This window comes from Cervus canadensis, chromosome 4 (assembly GCF_019320065.1).
Source record: "Cervus canadensis isolate Bull #8, Minnesota chromosome 4, ASM1932006v1, whole genome shotgun sequence".
NCBI lineage: Eukaryota > Metazoa > Chordata > Mammalia > Artiodactyla > Cervidae > Cervus > Cervus canadensis.
In genome coordinates, this window is record NC_057389.1 from 51,591,780 (window position 1) to 51,611,226 (window position 19,447).

Below are 19,447 nucleotides of genomic sequence, written 5' to 3' on the forward strand. Positions count from 1 at the left end.
GCTTATTGTGAGATACTCAGAGGAAACAATCTAGGAAAATCTTACATATATATTAATAGCCTAGTGCCTGGCAAGTGGTAAACCTTCTGAAATGCTGCTGCTGCTGCCCTTCAATGATTGGTACTGAATACTACTGTACTACTATATCAGGGTATAGTAGCAGGAGTAATAATCGACTTAGGAGTAATAGGATTACTATGGCTAATAATCATGTCATATTTGTTTGGTTCTTTTGGGGCAACTAATTCATTTGCCCTCCATTAGATTCTTTTGTTGCTCCCTCAATCTGCATAGCTATAGTTACTCCCTAAATTAAAGTAATCCTTCCTGAGGCCTAAACAAAGGCTACTTAGGTTTAGCTTAGCAAATTAAATGAAGTGTGCTTGGTCAAAAAAAGAAAAAGAAAGGAAAATAATTTTAGTATTGTGAACTATTATGCCTGTTTTCGTAAATGAGGCTATGAACCTATGCTTCCTTGGATTACAGGTGAGTTGGGATTCATGGATTCTCTGTTCCCTCAGTCTCAATTCCAATCTCTCTCTCTCAGAATAGATGTCTTGCTAGACTGAATATGTTTTTTGTGTTTAAAAATATGTAAATTTTGTATAAGGAAGCCTCTAAATGTAAGCCTATTATTTTATTTGATGTGCAACTGAAAAAAACAGCAATTAATTGAAATACTGAGGGAAAAACAAGTTGCATTGGCTTATTGTATTAATATCATAGGAGGTGGTTACCTTCCTAAATGAACAATGAAACAGAGTTCATCAACAAAGCAAAAACCTATGTAATCACCACACAATCAAGGAATAGCACAATACCAGCACCTCAGAAGCCTCCACCCATAAAGATAAACTTATGGCCCAGTGTATGAACAGTCTTTATACATGTTCCATGTGAGATTTTAAAGAATGTTTATTTGGCAGTTGTAGAGTTCTACATATGTGCATTAGGTCATAGTTGCAGATTGAATTGTCCAAATCTATATCCTACTCTTCTGTTTTCTTAGTGTACTCTCCATTTTGGAGACGTACTAAATCTCATGACCCTGGATTAATACATTTCTCCTCTAGTTCAGACAACTGTTGTTTTATATATAATATTTTATGCTGTGTTTGATGCTATATATAAAATTTTGATCTACATAAAACAGTTTTTGTTTTATATATAATATTATGATGCTTCTGATGTTATTCAGACGACTGAATATCATCAGTCTTCTTTTGGTTAGTGTTCATATAGAATATCTTTTTTTATCCATTTACTTTTAACCTTCCATAGCTTTATTTTCTTTTTACATTTAATTGTGCCAAATTTTAAACCTATCTAAAAGTTAAAGTAATCAGCTAGTAAACACCCATATACCTATCACTGAGATTCATCAGTTATTAACATTTTGTTTCATTTGTGCTCTCTCTTTAAACATACATTTTAAAAAATTTATTTTGGAATAGTTTTAGCTTTATAGAAAATTTGCATCTAATGTATGGAATGGAGAAGGCCCCCCACTCCAGTACTCTTGCCTGGAAAATCCCATGGATGGAGGAGCCTGGTGGCTGCAGTCCATGGGGTCGCTAAGAGTTGGGCATGACTGAGCGACTTCACTTTCACTTTTCACTTTCATGCATTGGAGAAGGAAATGGCAACCCACTCCAGTGTTCTTGCCTGGAGAATCCCAGGGACAGAGGAGCCTGGTGGGCTGCCGTCTATGGGGTCGCACAGAGTTGGACATGACTGAAGCGACTCAGCAGCAGCAGTTGCAGCAATGTATGGAAAGTTCCAGTACACCCTTCATTAGTTTCCCCAATGTTAACATTTCATGTAACCTTGATTCAGTTGTTAAAGTAATATTGGCATTGCTAATAATAACTAATATTTATATAATATATTTAATATATAGTTATATATATATAATTAATAACCACTAATAACTAATATTTAGTTAATATTAGTAATATTAACTAAAAGCTTCACTAGGACTTTACCAGTTTTTCCACTAATGCCTTTTTGCTATTATAGGATCCTATGCATGATACCACCTTGCGCTTAGAATATACTTTTTAAAAATTTTGAGCCATTTGACAGTAAGTTGCAGAAACCGTGATAATTCATTTTTCAATACTTTAGCATGAACCCCTAAGAACTAGGACATTCTCCTGTATAAAACACAATATACACATATCTTGCCCAAGAAATGTAACATTGGACATATATTTTATATGCACAGTATAGTTTAGCAATATTAGGTAATAAGTATTCCTAATACATGAAGTAATAAAATTTCCAAAATACCTCATCAATAAATTTTTTTCAGGATCTATTCAGAGATTAAGCATTACATTTTGTGTTCATGTCTCTTGATCTCCTTCACACTACAGTAGTTTCTCAGCTTTTCTTTTTTAGTCTTTCATCTCAGTAAAATTTTTGATGGGACTCTATGCCAGTTGTTACTAAGTTTGCCTCACAATCTAGATTTGTCTGTTTTCTCCTGGTTGAATTCAGGTTTAAGTCTTGGCAAGAGTACTACATGAGTGATATTTCCCATTGAATAATGTATTCATGATTGCTAGATTCATATATTGTTGGCATATTCCTATTACTGATGATGATGTTAAGTTTGATCATTGATTAAAGTAGCATCTTCAGATTTCTTAACTGAAAAAGTGATCTTTCCCTTTTATAATTAATAAATAGCCTATAAGGTGATATTTTAAAACTTATGTGAATATCCTGTTTGCTGGCAGACTTTGAGGAAATGGTAGCACTCATGGATAATTTTTCTGCCAGTAACTACACTGATAGGAGAGTTCTTAAAATTTTACGATTTTTTCTCCATTTATTAGGTATCATTCTTCTGTAAAGAAGAGATTTCCCCTTTGTTCCCAGTTTTTGTCTTTCTTCATTCTTACAAACCACTATGGACTGGTGGATTCTTTTTTCCTATGTGCCATAACCTATTACTATTGTGATGCTCTGACTGCCCAGCTTTTCCTGACTTATTACCCAATGGGAGCCCCTTCAAGCTAGTTCCTGTGTCCTTTTGCTGTCTCCTCATCAGTCTTGGAACATTTCTTTGCTTACTGGTACAACAAGAAGTTTCCAGCTCACCTTGTATTGTCCTGTCCCGAAGCAGGAATCAGTTTTTTTCTCCTAGGAGCCCTGCTTCATTTTAATGGAGAATGGTATTAAGAAATCAAGATCTGGGTGTTTTGTGTGCTCATTGCTCCTAAATTTTTTTTTAGGCCTTTCCAGTGGACAGAGCTAAGAAATATATGTATACATATTTTTAAAATCATAATTTAATCTAATGCTGCAATTCTTCCTTGCCTTCTCCCTGAAAATATTTGTATCTTCTCACAGAGTGAGAACTCTGGTTCCCAAGAATGTCAGTATATTTACTCATATGGTCTGTTAATAATTTTAAAATTACCAATCCAGGGCTACTATGAGTGACAAGTTTACTAAGTAGAGTTCAATATGGATTTTTTTGGAAAAAATTTGCAGTTCTTTATGTCCTTAAAATGTTTCACACTAAAACATATAGACAAAGTTCAAATGTTACCTGAATGAATTCCTTTTCATTTGTGGTTTTAATACAATCATTTGTTTCTCTTTTCATTCAATTTTATGCTTTGTTTTTTCCCTTTTTATTTACTTTTTGAGTAATTAAAATACTTAACACTGTTCAAAAGTGAAAATTACATCCATTCAGAAATTTTTACTTTTTTGCACCACCTTCCCATATTCTGTAGCTAACCATTTCATTAGTTTCTAGATTATCTTTCCTGTGTTTCTTTATCCAAAAGCAAGCAAATATTTATTTTTATGTACTTTACTTCTTCTTTTCTTATTTAAAAGTAGACGTTATAATTGTTTTATACCTTGCTTTTTTAGCATTATTTTTTGATTACTATATATGTAAGTGTTTTTCTGTTTTAGTTCATGGAGGTCTCTTTCTTTCTTTGTCCTGCTCCTCCTCTTCCTTTGTCCCCTCTGTCCCTCCTCTTCTTTCCTTTGTGTTGTAGTGTTATAAAGGTGTACCCTAATTCATTCAGCTAGTCTCTTATGGATGGGCGTTTAGGTTGTTTATAAGTTTCTGATGTTTTATAGAATCTGTATAGAATTATATAGTGACAAACTGTGGATGTGTAGTTTTGTGTTTGTGGAAGTGTATCTTAATAAATTTATAGCAGTGAGCTTGTACATTCAAGAGTAAATGTATGTATAGTTTTGTTAGCAGATAATCTGGGCAAAACACATTAGGCAGAGGGTACAGCGGGTGTGAAAGCTCGTAGGCAGGGGCATGCGATGTGTTCTAGGAATAGAAAAGAGGCCACATGAAGACCAGGCCTCGGGAGAACAAGTGACCTGTCCACATCCCGTACACCAGTGGCAGAGCTGAGTTAGAGTCCTGGCCTCCGTGTCTCCAGTCCGTTGCAGCACACGTATTAGACAAGGAATGCATGCATGAGAGACGAGAATGCGTTTGACCAGGGCCAGCAGTGTCAGGGCTGTTAGGTCAGAAGAGGGAAAAGTTTCTTGGATTCGAGTCAGATAAGACTTGGCAGATGAGGTGGGACATGAAGGGTGATGAGGATTGGAGTAGCAGCTAGGAGAGGTCAGAGCCGTGTTTCTAGCTTTTAGAACTATGTGTGGATGACTGCTTGGAGGTGAAAGTAAATGCATGGCTTGTTTGGGAGATGATGCCAGGAATGGAATGCTTATCTTGGCAGAATGTGGGAGAAATTGGAAATAGATAAGTTAGCAGTAAATTGGGCCTTATAATGATTCTTGGATTCTAGGTAGATACTCGAAGTTGATTTAATTACCTCAAGAATCATTGTAAATTTTTGAGATGGGAATAAGATGACATGTTCCTTCATGTCTTTTATAGTTTGTGGTAGTTGTGTCTGTTTTTCTCTTGAAAAATTCATTCACTTAGTCGTTCTAATGACTGTTTACTAGTTATCTGTGTGCCTGGTTCTCAATGTTAGCTGATACTTTGGTATGCTGTTTTCTCTTAGTTTCTTCACATTTGTCTTAGAGAATACTCAGTTGCCACCCAAGATTTCTAGCATCAATTAAGTTTTCTAATTGCTCACTGCTCTCCTTAGAACTTAATTGGTTTTAAGGTAGGGAGGAAAAACCCTGCACACTTGAAAAACAAACAGGATAGGACATGATCCTTGCTCCTAAGTAAGGGCTTGAGGAATGTGACAAAGGAGTACTTAATGTCTTTTCACTTTGGAGAAGTAAGTGGTAGTTTGTTGTATCCCTTGTTTTCCTTATACTGGAGTTAGGTCTAGAACTGTGCTGTCCAATCATGTATCTATAGAGGACTTGAAATGTGAGTAATCTGAATTGAGCCGCGAGGTAGAAGCCTAGAATACACTTCAGATTTCAAAGACTTACTGTGACAAAGAGAACATAGAATACCTCAATAACAATTTTCTTTTATGTTGATTATGTGCTGAAATAATATTTTGAATAAATTGGATTAAATATATTAATATCATTGATTTTGCTTTACTTTTTAAAAAACGGCTACCAGGAAATTTTAAATTGCATATATGACTTGCATTTTATTTCTGTTGGACAGCATGGTCTGTAGATAATGAGGTTTAGGTTAAACATTACTTCCTGTTGTCCCAGTCTTAGTGATGCTAAATTTTATAATTTCTTCAACCCTTCATTTTAAAGATACATTTTGATTTTGATCACTTGCAGAACTTTCCATTATAAAGGTATATATTTTTTAAATCACTTTCAGAATTTTTGTTGTAAAGATACATTAAAAAAAACAACAGCAACACTTTATAAAACTTTCCATTGTAAAGATACATTTTGAGTATTTCTCCAGAGTTAAGATCGGATTTCTTTTACAAATGCAAATCTGTAGAGTGATGATTTGGCATCTTGGGAATGTCCTATTCTCAATTTTTTGTCTCATGGTTTTATTACCCCAATCCTTTCCTGAATAAATTATGTTGGAGACTGTGAAAAATAGTGATTTTTTAATGCCAAAATATTACCAAACCAAACTTGGATTTGCTTGTCTGCTGTGCAGCAAAGCCAATTTACTGACACTGGGTGTGGTGAAGGGAAGTAAAGCATTTATTTGTGGGGTGCCAGGCAGGGTTAATGGGCTTCCCTGGTGGCTCAGATGCTACAGAATGTGTCTGCAGTGCAGGAGACCCAGGTTCGACCCCTGAGTCGGGAGGATCCCCTGGAGAAAAGATTGGCAACCCACTCCAGTATTCTTGCCTAGAGAATCCCATGGACAGAGGAGACTGGTGGGCTACAGTCCATGGGGTCACAAAGAGTCAGACGCGACCGAGTGATTAACACACAAGCAGGGGTAATGAATGGGCAGCTTGTGCTCAAAAGACTGCAACTCTCTGATGGCTTTTAAGTAAGAGTTTTTAAAGACAACATTTGGGGTGAGGGTTGTAGCTACTTCACTTTCCTCTGATTGGTTGATGGCGAAATAACAGGCTAATGTTTTGGGAATCTTAATCATCAGCTTCTCGTTCCAGCTAGTTTCAGGTTTCTATGCTTATGGTTAGCAGATAATCACCATCTTCTACCAGGTTGGGGACGGTGTCGGGGGGGTGGCTTAGTTTCTGCAGAAAAACTCGAAGATATGCATCAGATTGTTAGGTATATCCTTTGAGGAGCTAAGACTCTGTTTTCTCACTGAACTGTTTGCTTTTCCTTTGTTTTTGCATTCCCTCACTTCCCTAATTAGTAATTGCCTTAGTCTACTTAGTGGGAAGGCCTTCGAGGCTAAAGGCATTTTCTGCAAATAAAGAACAGGGAACATGGAGGGATTTCTGTACCTGAGAGGCCCCTGCAATATCCTGCTCAATATCAGTCCCCCCTTTTCTTTGATACTCCTTAATCCTGAGGGGAAGAGGGGCTGAACAAGAAAAAAAAGGCTTTTTCATAGCGTGGTAAGTCATGAACTGAGCAAGGGAACTCTGTTTTAGGGGATTGGGTTTCAGCTATCATTTCTTTTCCGTAAATAGTTGTCATTCTTCTATAAAGAAGAACATTCTTTTTTCTTCTTTCTCTTTTTCATTTATTTTTTTTAGGTGAAAGAGCTGTGTGGCATTTGGATTGGTCACTTTATTCGACAAATGCTGTGTGTGCTCAATCGCTCAGTCGTGTCCAACTCTTTGCAACCCCATGAACTGCAGCCCGCCAGGCTCCTCTGTCCATGGGGATTCTCCAGGCAAGAATATTGGAGTTGGTTGCCATGCCCTTCTCCAGGGAATCTTTCCAGCCCAGCGATCCGAGCCCAGATCTTCCACACTGTAGGCAGATTCTTTACCAACTGAGCCACCAGGGAAGCCCTGTACAACAGATGTTTGATGAGAGAAGCTGGGACAAATGAAATTTTAAAATATGGAATTAGCTTATGTTGCTCATTCTTCACAGGAATCTTATTCTAATCTTTCTGCAACACCAGTACTCACTTCTTAATTTCTGTTATTCTTATAACCTTGAATTTTCATAGATAGCACATTTATTCAGCAAATTAATATCGTTTCAGACATGTGTTAAGCACTTGAAATAGAGTGGTGAGCAACGTGGCTGTCCTTCATGTAGGATTCATCCTTACAGTTAACAAGACAATGAGAGCCACCCGGACCTAGTGAATGAAGGCAGTCATGAAGCTATATCTGAAGGATCTGATTGGGAGGGATTACATAGGCTTTTGCTAACAACCATGTTCATGTAAATGCTTTGAAGTTCAGAACCCTAAACAGTCATTCTTTATGGTTCTGATGAGAAGAATGTACAGTGTAGTTGGCTCCTGGTGTCTTTCTAGTGTAACACTGAATTGTGATTGCAGACCTTTCCCCTCACTGTGCAATTTTCTTGAATTTTTCTTCTCTAGGAACATTTTTCTAGTGTTTCTGGTGTCCATGTCTCTGCAAGGTGTGCTTCAGAGGCTCCTAAGACTCTGAAGATGGAGAGCAGTAGGGAGGCAATCACCAGCCAAGCCCTGCCTTGTTCACTAGATTCCATTTGGGCCATGTAGGGAAGAGGCAATACCATTCTCCTGCTGTAATCAAAGAAGTCCATGGAAGAGTAAGAGACTTCTAGAAATTGTGAAAATCCTTAGAGGCTTGGAACAACTTAGCATAGCTTAAACTTTAGAAAACCATCTTTTATGAGGTGGTTTCAAGCATGATCTCTGGGCTTAAATACTTTCTGTCTCTGGTCTCTGCCTCTGGGACTCGTGTCTTCTTGCTGAATTGGACCAGCAGCCTTGGGGATGATGATGATGAGAGGCCCCTCCCTATCGCTTCTCAGCTACAAGGCATGGCTGAAATCTGTAACCTCTGAGTCCCCTAAGGAAAGGACAAATGATGCTTAGCTAGATAAATGTTTGCTAGAGTTATCTCTTCAAGGGATTTTTCCACCAAAGAGAAGTTTTATTTTTATTTAACTTACGCTATATCTTCAGCAGGATCTCCTTTCATGTTAGTAAGATGGCCTTGCCCACAGTTAGGTGTGTACCTGTCTTTAAAGAAATAAGATACCTGTCAGTTACACTGCTATGACCTCAGGTTCCAGAATATCAAGGCAACATTCTTTAGGTGTTTCATTTTGGATTGAACCTAAGTTTAGAATCAGTCAGCTTATTGTTGAAGGGAAAAAGGATATCCCAAGTGACAAGAAAATACCTATTAACTATGGATTGGTTTGGAAATTACTTCTCTAAGTTTCCTGAGGATGTTTCCTTTTTCAACACACATGCACCTCTGCTGCTTTCACTCATATCATCTGAAGATGAACAACATTTTATCTCCAACTTAAGGTAAGAAGTAGGGTGATTTTACCCCCAGCTTTCGCTATTTGGTTGGAATATCAAATCAATCTCTTCTTATAAGGAGCCAGGAAAAACAAAACTGGGCTCAGGAAGAAAGTAGCCTCTATCATTTCCCATGTGGACTTGAAAGGGGGGCAACTGACTAGTTCTTCCTGGCCTTGCTTGGCTGGTGAAAAGAGAAGAGCTGACTTGGATGAAAGGGTGTCTGTATATTCTTAACTTAAAATGATGAGCCCTGATCAAGTGAAACTTTATTTCTGGTGGCTGCCAGTAATTTCCACCCTTTTGAAATCAAAACTCAAGAGTCTTGACTTCAGTTAAGAGTTTGAAATAATCAAGGAGGCCTCAGTGGAAGGCAGAATAGATTCTTAGTGCTGCAAGTCTCAATAAGGAAGATGGTGACATGACCACCACCACCACCCCCTCCCGCCTCCAGTCAAAGCACCAGATGTGTGGGGACATGCGGTGGGGAGTGTTTAGCGGCCCGAAGCGGTGAAGGTTAGAGTGAGGGTGAGATGGGGAGAGGCTGCGTATGTCATCCAGCTCTTCACTCACTTATTAGCAGCTGGTAACGAGAATGACTGGAGTCAGCCTCCTGCCTTTCACCAGTTGAAGCCCTCTCTGCTTCTTTCCCTTTTGGAGACCAACCCTCTTGGTCTGCCTGGGACTGTCCATCCTGGGAAAACCCTTAGGCCAGGGCAAACTGGAATGATTAGTCCCCCTGATTGAATTTTGAGGTATTTGGGTAAGACATGTGACCACTGAGAAACTGCCCCAGGTCCGCTTCCTCTGTTACTAGTTTCTCAGAAAATGGTATATATGTGCAAGATCCTTAATTTAAATAATAACAGTAACTGCTATCTACTATATGCCAAGTACCTGGTGTTTAATCCTCAGCGCAACTATGTAAGTAGGATATTTTAAATCCAGTTTTATGCAAGAGGAGATCAGAGCTAAGGGCTGGGGCAGTTCGTGTTTTCCAAGGTCAAACAACTAGAATGCAGCTGAACCACATTTGACTTTAGTGTGTCTAAAACTAAGCTCTGTCCCCTTTGCACTAGTTGAAGAAGTTGCTGGACTTGATGGCAAATGGTTAGCTGCTCAGATTGAGAAGCTCTATGACCATCAGCTTTACCCACTGCTTCCAAACTCGTTCCTCTTAATGGTAGTATAAGATTCTACCTATAGAATATAGAGTAATATACAGAGTTACAAGCTGTGTGTGCATGTGATGTGATTAGTCATGACCAATTCTTTGCAAAACTTTGGACTGTGGCCCTCCAGGCTCCTCAGTCCATGGGATTCTCCAGGCAAGAATATTGGAGGGGATTGCCATGCCCTCCTCCAGAGGATCTCCCTGACCCAGAATCTGAACCCATGTCTCCTGTGTCTTTTGCATTAGCTGGCGGGTTCTTTACCTGCTGAGCCATTTTGTGTGTGTGTGTGTCTGTCTGTGTGTGTGTGTGTGTGTGTGTGTGTGTGTGTGCTCAGTCACATCCAACTCTTTGTGACTCTATGGACGTGTGTGTGTGTGTGTGTGTGTGTGTGTGCGCGCTCAGTCACATCCAACTCTTTGTGACTCTATGGACCATAGCCCATTAGGCTCCTCTGTCCACGGGACTCTCTAGGCAAGAATACTGGAGTGGGTTGCCATGTCCTCCTCCAGGGGATCTTCCCTACCCAGGGATCTAACCCTTGTCTCCTGTGTCTCTTCCATTGGCAGGTGGGTTCTTTACCACTAGCGCCACCTAGGAAGCCCCCACTTAGCCACTGGGGAAACCCAAATTCTGTGTAGTTCAGTTCAGTTCAGTTGCTCAGTTATGTCTGACTCTTTGTGACCCCATGGACTGCAGCATGCTAGGCCTCCCTGTCCATCACCAACTCCCGGAGTTTACTCAAACTTATGTCCATTGAGTCAGTGATCAGTGATGCCATCCAACCACCTCATCCTCTGTTGTCCTCTTCTCCTCCCGTCATCAGTCTTTCCCAGCATCAGGGTCTTTTCAAATGAGTCAGCTCTTCGCATCAGGTGACCAAAGTATTGGAGTTTCAGCTTCAACACCCAGGACTGATCTCCCATAGGATGGACTGGTTGGCTCTCCTTGCAGTCCAAGGGACTCTCAAGAGTCTTCTCCAATACCACAGTTCAAAAGCATCAATTTTTTGGCCCTCAACTTTCTTCACAGTCCAACTCTCACATCCATACATGACTACTGGAAAAACCATAGCTTTGACTAGATGGACATTTGTTGGCAAAGTAATGTCTCTGCTTTTTAATATGCTGTCTAGGTTGGTCATAACTTTTTTTCCAAGGAGTAAGTGTCTTTTAATTTCATGGCTGCAGTCACCGTCTGCAGTGATTTTGGAGCCCCCCAAAATAAAGTCTGTCACTGTTTCCACTGTTTCCCCATCTATTTGCCTTGAAGTGATGGGACTAGATGCCATGATCTTAGTTTTCTGAATGTTGAATCTTAAGCCAACTTTTTCACTTTAGTCGTGTCCAAAATCTGTGCAGGAAGCTACAATAACTACTTTAGTTTGATACCTGTAGCAGCCCCTGAATAACTATTTAATTTTTAAAGGAACTACGAAGTAACTGGCACATAGCAGATGCTCAGTTAAGGGTAGCTATGCTTCTTATTTTAATTTTGACACATGAGCTATTATATTGAACTGAAATGTTTTAGCTAATGCATTTCAATTCAAACATAAAAATGGCCAAAGATTCAGAATATCCAAGGAAAGAAAATAATACAGTTCTTGAGTTCAAAATTAAGCAAAAACATATACACAAAAACCAACTTTTTTTTCCCCCACCAAGGAAAAGCTGTCTCAGTTATTTGATTTGGAATAGAGAAGAGGCTTCCTTGCCATAATGAGGTGTTACACGTATAATGCTGAGATAGAAGCCGAAAATTCTCTTCTAGGGCTCCAAGCTACAAGTACATTTCTGGGGAAAATCTAATCTAGGGGCTCAGCTTTAAGAAATTCCTTTACTAAAATCATTGGAAACTCTTAGTGTAATAATGGAAGTCCCAACTTGTAGGGATCACATTAAGAGGTAACTGCACTGGGTTGTGTGGAGGCATGTAAGAAGCTTTTAGGTTACTCTTAATAAAATCTTGATGTTTTTATGTAATCAGTTCACACCTGAGAGTTGTGCCTTTACTAGAGGATGAAACACAGTTATGGTCACATAATTTATAGTCCTCAATTTGAGGAGGACTCATATAACAGATATAACTTGTTGAAGGTAAAAGAGGACAGTGAAAAGGCTGGTTTATAACTCAACATTCAAAAAACTAAGATCATGGCATCCAGTCCCATCACTTTAGGGCAAACAGAAGGGGAAAAAGTAGAAGCAGTGATGGATTTTCTTTTCTTCAGCTCCAAAATCACTGGACAGTGACTGCAGCCATGAAATTAAAAGACACTTACTCCTTTGGAAGGAAAGTTATGACAAACCTAGACAGCATGTTAAAAAGCAGAGACATTACTTTGCCAACAAAGGTCCGTCTAGTCAAAGCTATGGTTTTTCCAGTAGTCATGTACAGATGCGAGAGTTGGACCATAAAGAAGGCTGAAGGCTGAAGAACTGATGTTTTTGAACTGTGATATTGGAGAAGACTCTTGAGAATCCCTTGGATTGCAAGGAGATTAAACCAGTCAATCCTAAAGGAAATCAGTCCTGAATATTCATTGGAAGGACTGATGCTGAAGCTGAAGCTCCAATACTTTGGCCACCTGATGTGAAAAGCCAACTCATTGGAAAAGACCCTGACACTGAGAAAGACTGAAGGCAGGAGGAGAAGGGGATTACAGGATGAGATGGTTAAATAGCATCACTGACTCAATGGACATGAAATTTAAGCAAACTCTGGGAGATAGTGAAGGACAGGGAAACCTGGCATGCTGTAGTCCATGGGGTTGCAAAGAGTTGGACACGACTGAGCAACTGAACAACAATAACAATATATAACAGAAGAGATATGTGAATTCAGTTTTATGCAATTCAACAAATGTTGTGTACCCACTAGGTTTCAAGGAGTGTGCTAGAGCCTGGGGATACAGGGAGAAAGCACAGGTGCCCCCTGACCTCAGGGAGTTCACATGGAAGCAGAGGAGATAAGATACACATAGAGGTAGTTTTTCTAGGACCAGTCTGAAGTCTTCATAGGGCCTTAGTCTGCTCAGACTTTCATAACAAAATACCACAGACTGGGTAGCTCACAGAACAGATACTTTTCACAGTTCCGGAGGCTGGAAGTCTGAAATCAGGGTGCCAGCATGGTTGTGTCCTGGTTTGCAGTCTTCTCATTGTGTTTTTACATGGCCTTTCCTCTCTTATGAGCCAATAGTCCTAATGGACCAGGATCCCACCTCTATTCCTCAAACAACCTTAATTGTCTCCTCAAAACCCTGTCTCAAAATGTGGTCACATTGGAGGCTAGCTAGGTCTTCAACATATGAATTGGGGGGGATATAATTCAGTCTATAACAATAGGCCCTAACCCACATCATAATGGATATATTAAAATGTACCCATACCAAATGTTATACCCATTATTATTATTTTGCTGCATAGTAAGGGAAAGAATTTTTATAATTCTGCTTTTGAAATTATTGGGCTGTGAGTAATTTATGATTGGCTGCTACTGCTTAGCAGTCAGTCATTCTTGGAATTTTTTTTATTTTACAAAATTAGAAAATCATCAATTGTTTTCAAATGTAATGAAATAACGTCTGAATTCCAAATTTGACCTTAATGAGATAGATACGATACTAGATTTTTATGTTTAATTGAGCATTAACTAATTTATATTTTGCAGTTTTTATATTTTGTAGCCAATATATTTTTCCAGGTCTCAAATACTTCTGTAGGCTCTTGTAAAGCTTGCTAGGCCAAATGCCTTGTCTGTAATATCAAATGGACGAAAGGGTGGGGATGTCTCTTAGCTCTGCTTCACACTCCTAGGTAGGTCACTCCTAACTTTCTTTGCTCTTCCAAACTCTGGTGTGGCATTCCCAGCTGTTGTGTCTCACTGGTACTATGTCCTGGCTGTGTTTCAAGCACCCTTGTCCCTTCCACCCTACCTCATAGTTTGTTGTCCTTGCCATCTCTGTTACATTGACATCACCATCTACCTTGTAGGAGACTCAGAAGTCATTGCAGTGATCTTCAGTCTCCCAAGTCCCCCTGTTTCAGGTTGCAAGCTGTTATCAGGATGACTACATGGGATTTGCCTGGAAACTTTGAATACCGATTTCTATGCCTCATCCCTGCAGTCCTGTGTAGTGGTCTTGGGGCTTGGGTATAATAGGGCTTGGGAATTTTTTTTTAACAAGCTAATGTGCTGTCAGGTTTGAGAAGGTGTGGACTTGGGCAGTATTGGTGGAATGAAACAAGAGATGTGGATCTTCATAACAAGAACAATGTTCCCTATATTATGATAACATGAAATCCCATTGGCTTTAATGTTCCAAATCAGAGGTTCTCAAAGGACTCCCCAGCTGTTTCCAAAATGCAACCAGAGTGTTGCTGCCTTAAGGATGTTCAGGAGCATTCTCTCCTGGCCTCTCGTCTTTGTGTTCCAGAATAGGAAATGGCAGCCCACTCCAGTATTCTTGCCTGGGAAACCCCATGAACAGAGGAGCCTGGCAGGCTATAGTCTGTGGGGTCACAAGAGTCAGCCATGATTTAGCGACTGAGCATGCACGCCCTGTAACAACAGCCATTACAGGAAGAAATTCTGCTGTCTCTTTATTTTCTCTCAAGTATGAGGCAAGCTCTTTATTTCTTCATAACACATCAGAGACCAAGTGCAAACTCATAATGAAGCTTGCCGAAAGAGCAGAGCAAAACGGAATAACTCCTATTATGTACAGGCTCAGATGCATTTTCAGCCGCTCTACCCTGCTCTTGACCCGCCCCTTCCAAGGCCAGACAGCAGCTTATCCTTCACTCTAGTACTCATTCCAGATCTATCCCTGTGGTAGGAGTTCAGGCAAAACTAACTTTCAGTCCAAGAAAGAGACGGAAATTTTTTCTCACCTTGCTGTTGAAGCCTGTCCCCTGGGCCTGGTTTTTTATTTCAGAATGATTGAGCAGAATAGCTGTGCCCTTCAGGGAAAATCAAACCAAAGTTGTACTTTGTGGCTGCACTAGGACAATCATACATACAGTACTTTGGTGTCGAGATATATTTTGAAGTCCAGATTATTCACTTAAATGATACCATCTGTTCAACTTCAATAGCCTCATCCAGATTTAGATGTATGTACGCTTAGTCTAATTCTTTATTTGTCTTTTTAATAAAGGTTCAAAATCCTTGCAGTATAGCCTTACTCATGGTCACTTTGTTACACATGCTCTGGGCACAGTAAATGAATTATGTGTCCGTCAGTTGATGTAATAACTGTATATGGTAGTTTTTTCTTTTTAAATTTGAACAAACAGAAAGCAGAGAGGTTAAGCAGCTTAACCAAGGTCAAGCTTCCAGGAAAGGGCACACTGAGGTTTGAACTGAGGCCCCTTGGTTCCAAATCTGTGAATCTAACTACTATGAAACAAGGAGAAGTGCTGAGGTAGTAGCCTGAATATTGAATTTGAGTAATGGGACTTGGAAGAGTAATGCCATTAATTTAGTTCAGTTCAGTCATTCAGTCGTGTCCGACTCTTTGTGACCCCATGAATCTCAGCACACCAGGCCTCCCTGTCCATCACCAACTCCTGGAGTCTACTCAAAGTCATGTCCATCGAGTTGGTGATGCCATCCAGCCATCTCATCCTCTGTCGTCCCCTTCTCCTCCTGCCCTCAATCTTTCCCAGCATCAGGGTCTTTTCAAATGAGTCAGCTCTTCGCATCAGGTGACCAAAGTATTGGAGTTTCAGCTTCAACACCCAGGACTGATCTCCCATAGGATGGACTGGTTGGCTCTCCTTGCAGTCCAAGGGACTCTCAAGAGTCTTCTCCAATACCACAGTTCAAAAGCATCAATTTTTTGGCCCTCAACTTTCTTCACAGTCCAACTCTCACATCCATACATGACTACTGGAAAAACCATAGCCTTGACTAGATGGACCTTTGTTGGCAAAGTAATGTCTCTGCTTTTTAATATGCAGCCTAGGTTGGTCATAACTTTCCTTCCAAGGAATAAGTGTCTTTTAATTTCATGGCTGCAGTCACCATCTGCAGTGATTTTGGAGCCCCCCAAAATAAAGTCTGACACTGTTTCTACTGTTTCCCCATCTATTTGCCATGAAGTGATGGAACCAGATGCCATGATCTTAGTTTTCTGAATGTTGAGCTTTTTTTTTTTTTTTTTTTGAATGTTGAGCTTTAAGCCAACTTTTTCACTCTCCTCTTTAACTTTCATCAAGAGGCTTTTTAGTTCCTCTTCACTTTCTTCCGTAAGGGTGGTGTCATCTACATATCTGAGGTTATTGATATTTCTCCCAGCAATCTTGATTCCAGCCTGTGTTTCTTCCAGCCCAGCGTTTCTCATGATGTACTCTGCAGATAAGTTAAATAAGCAGGGTGACAATATACAGCTTTAACATACTCCTTTTCCTATTTGGAACCCGTCTGTTGTTCCATGTCCAGTTCTAACTGTTGCTTCCTGACCTGCGTATAGGTTTCTCAAGAGGCAGGCCAGGTGGTCTGGTATTCCCATCTCTTTCAGAATTTTCCACAGTTTATTGTGATCCACACAGTCAAAGGCTGTGGCATAGCCAATAAAGCAGAAATAGATGTTTTTCTGGAACTCTCTTGCTTTTTTGATCCAGCGGATGTTGGCAATTTGATCTCTGGTTCCTCTGCCTTTTCTAAAACCAGCTTGAGCATCTATGGGGGAAAAACTCGGAAGAGGGTGTGATGGAGGAGGAGGGAGGGAGGTGGTAAGGTCAGCTTGGGCTCTGGAACAAGAGCCACTGGGCATCATTGGGTCTTTGTCTCTCTATCACTGTGTCCTGGCTTGAGGATTATCTTTCTGAATCATCTTCTTTGTTTCCAAGTTAATCACCATCCTTGACTCTCTAGGAGCCGTGCACCAGCCCAGGCTGTGGTGAGGCAGCCTGTCCGGGGAGCCAGCGGCAGGACGGCAATCACAGCCATTGTGCGGACTGGTGGGGACTGGAGCACCGGCCTCTTCAGTGTCTGCAGAGATAAGAGGATCTGTATGTTTTTTCTCTTCCTTTAAGTTCTTTACTATTTTCTTTCCTGAGACACCAGTGGGTAGAAAAACTATGTCAGGTGCAAGGACAGAAATTAAATGGTTTCAGACTAGTTGAACTAATATTCTGGTGACTCCAATATACTCCTTGGCAGGAAGGATTTTGTTTTCAGTTGTGTGGATGTTTTGAAAGAGTAAGTGGTGACTTAAATTTTTTTTTTAAATGACAAAATCCACTGTAAACAAAGATGCACAAAATGGGCTCCCTTGTCTGCAGCTGATGGAACATAAATTATTACAGGTTTCTTGGTGAATGGCTCGTAATGCCTGTAAAAATGACCTCAAGTGTGATGTAGCCTTTGACCTAGTAATTACATTTTTAGTCATTTAGTCTAAGGAAACAAATCATATGCAAGGTTTTAGCAGCATCATTAAAATTGGCAGCACTGGTTATTGTAGCAACAATCTAGAACAAACTAAGTATTCAATGGGGGCTTCCATACCATGAATTATTATACAGCCATGAAAAGTCATAAGTATCACAGAATGATACTTACTGAGATGGAAAAATTTTGGGATACATTTTTAAGTTAAAGAATCAGATTGTAAAACCACACACATTAGACATTATTTGGGGGAGGATATTTAGAGAAATATCTGGAAGGATACAAATACAAATGCTTATAGCAGTTGTCTCCAGATGGTATGCTAATGAATAATTTTTCTTTTCGCTTATTTCTAGTATTTCTGTGAGGAAAGTGTATTACTCTTATAACAGTAAGACCAATCATAAAAAGAAGCTCCCTTTGTTGACTGAAATCTTTTCAGATGCTGGTTTAGCTGTGAAGAAGTACCAGCAATACTGTCCTCTACTGCATGATTTTCTCCTGGGTTAAAGTTCAAAGCACATGGATTCTATTTTTACCTTAGGACATTCTGACTGGTCCCTGGTACCGCCTGTCAGTATCCTTTCCCAGGACCTGATGCTCTTACCCTAAGGAGTAACTTAGTCACAGAATCTTCTTTTTGCCGGGGAGTGGTTTCCTTTCTGATGGATGAGGGCTAGTCTCTTAAATTCAATAGACTTTAATATTTTCAAAGAATATGGCTTCCCATCCTGTAGAGGCTCTGGCAAGATCTGAATTTGTCCTAAAGCCTCACAGGATGGATCAGCCAGAGACCTCTGAGCCATCATCCAATCCAAGGCTTATTCAGCTGGGTCTTGCTGAGTCAAAAGCTCTAAACCATTTTTGGTGTTCTGATCATCCACGCCTGAGCCTTCAGTTTGCCTGGGCCTCACAGACAAGAGACCTCCCAGCGCTAAACCATAACTTCTGTCGCTGTCCCTTTGACCATCTGACCCCGAGCCTAGCAGATTTCTTCCTGTCACTGCTACCCATGTGAACTCCTGACCAGACAATTATGGCAACTCTTTTCTGATTCTCTCAGGATGCTTCCTGGTTCTTGTCCACACTCTCTGACCTTGGTTGTTACTCAGTATTGTAGTACAGAGAAGGCAGAATAACCATAGGGAGATACAGAGACCTTACCCCAATTTGGGAACTGGACGATTTTCCTTTCATAGCTTGTAGCTGGTGATTGGGAGTTGGGATATCAATGCATTTCCAAGTAGAGCAAAACTTGATATATAATGTAGTGGCTAGGAGAACATATTTGTGTTGGGTATAGTCCTCGCCTTAATCTAAACTCTTAACTTAAATCTTAACTCTTAACTTAATCTTAACTCTGCCTCTTACTGGCAATTTGACCTTGAACAAATTCTCAGAGTTTTCATTTTTCCACCTCTAAAATGAGGGTAAATAAAGGTGCCCACTAAAGATTGTCAAGGTTAAAGCAGATAATGCATAGAACCCACTCAAGAACACTGGTCTGGAACATAACTGGATCAGAGTCTTTCTTGGTTGCCTACTATATTGGGTTAAACACTGTCCCCTCAAAATTCCTGTCCACCTATAGGCTCTGCATGTGGCCTTATTTAGAAACAGTCTTGCATTGTTGTCAAGTTAATAAGAGGTTATGCTAGATTGGGGTGGGCTCTAATCCAATGACTGGCATTCTTAAGGAAATTTGGACAGACACACAGCAAAGATTGCCATGTGAAGACAGGCACAGATTAAATAATGCATCTATAAGCCAGAGACTGTCAAGGATTGCCAGCAACCACCAAAAGTTTGGAGACAAGAATGGAAAAGACTTTCCCCTAGAGCTTCCAGAGGACCAACTCTGCCAACACATTGACTTCAGACTTCTAGCCTCCAGAATTCTCCAGTGAGAGAATACTTTCTATTGTTTTGAGATGTCCAGTCTGTGGTATTTTTTTATGGCAGCCCTAGAAAATTAATACTGAAGCAAACATTTAATTTCATTAGGCGGCTATGGGGGGCAGTTCACAAAATCAGGAAATAAACAAAA

General features: G+C 39.9%; 1 protein-coding gene across 1 annotated transcript in view; it reads left to right on the top strand.

The window, feature by feature from the left end:
* Window positions 1-1,636: 1,636 nt before the first annotated feature.
* The window catches only part of PLAC8L1 (PLAC8 like 1), a 28,350-nt gene continuing 10,539 nt past the window's right edge, over window positions 1,637-19,447 (top strand). Inside the window, exons 1-2 of the mRNA XM_043465112.1 lie at window positions 1,637-8,830; window positions 16,882-17,018. Coding sequence (XP_043321047.1) covers window positions 8,706-8,830; window positions 16,882-17,018 — 262 coding nt within the window. The 5' untranslated portion in view covers window positions 1,637-8,705. The remainder of the gene's footprint in view (window positions 8,831-16,881; window positions 17,019-19,447) is intronic.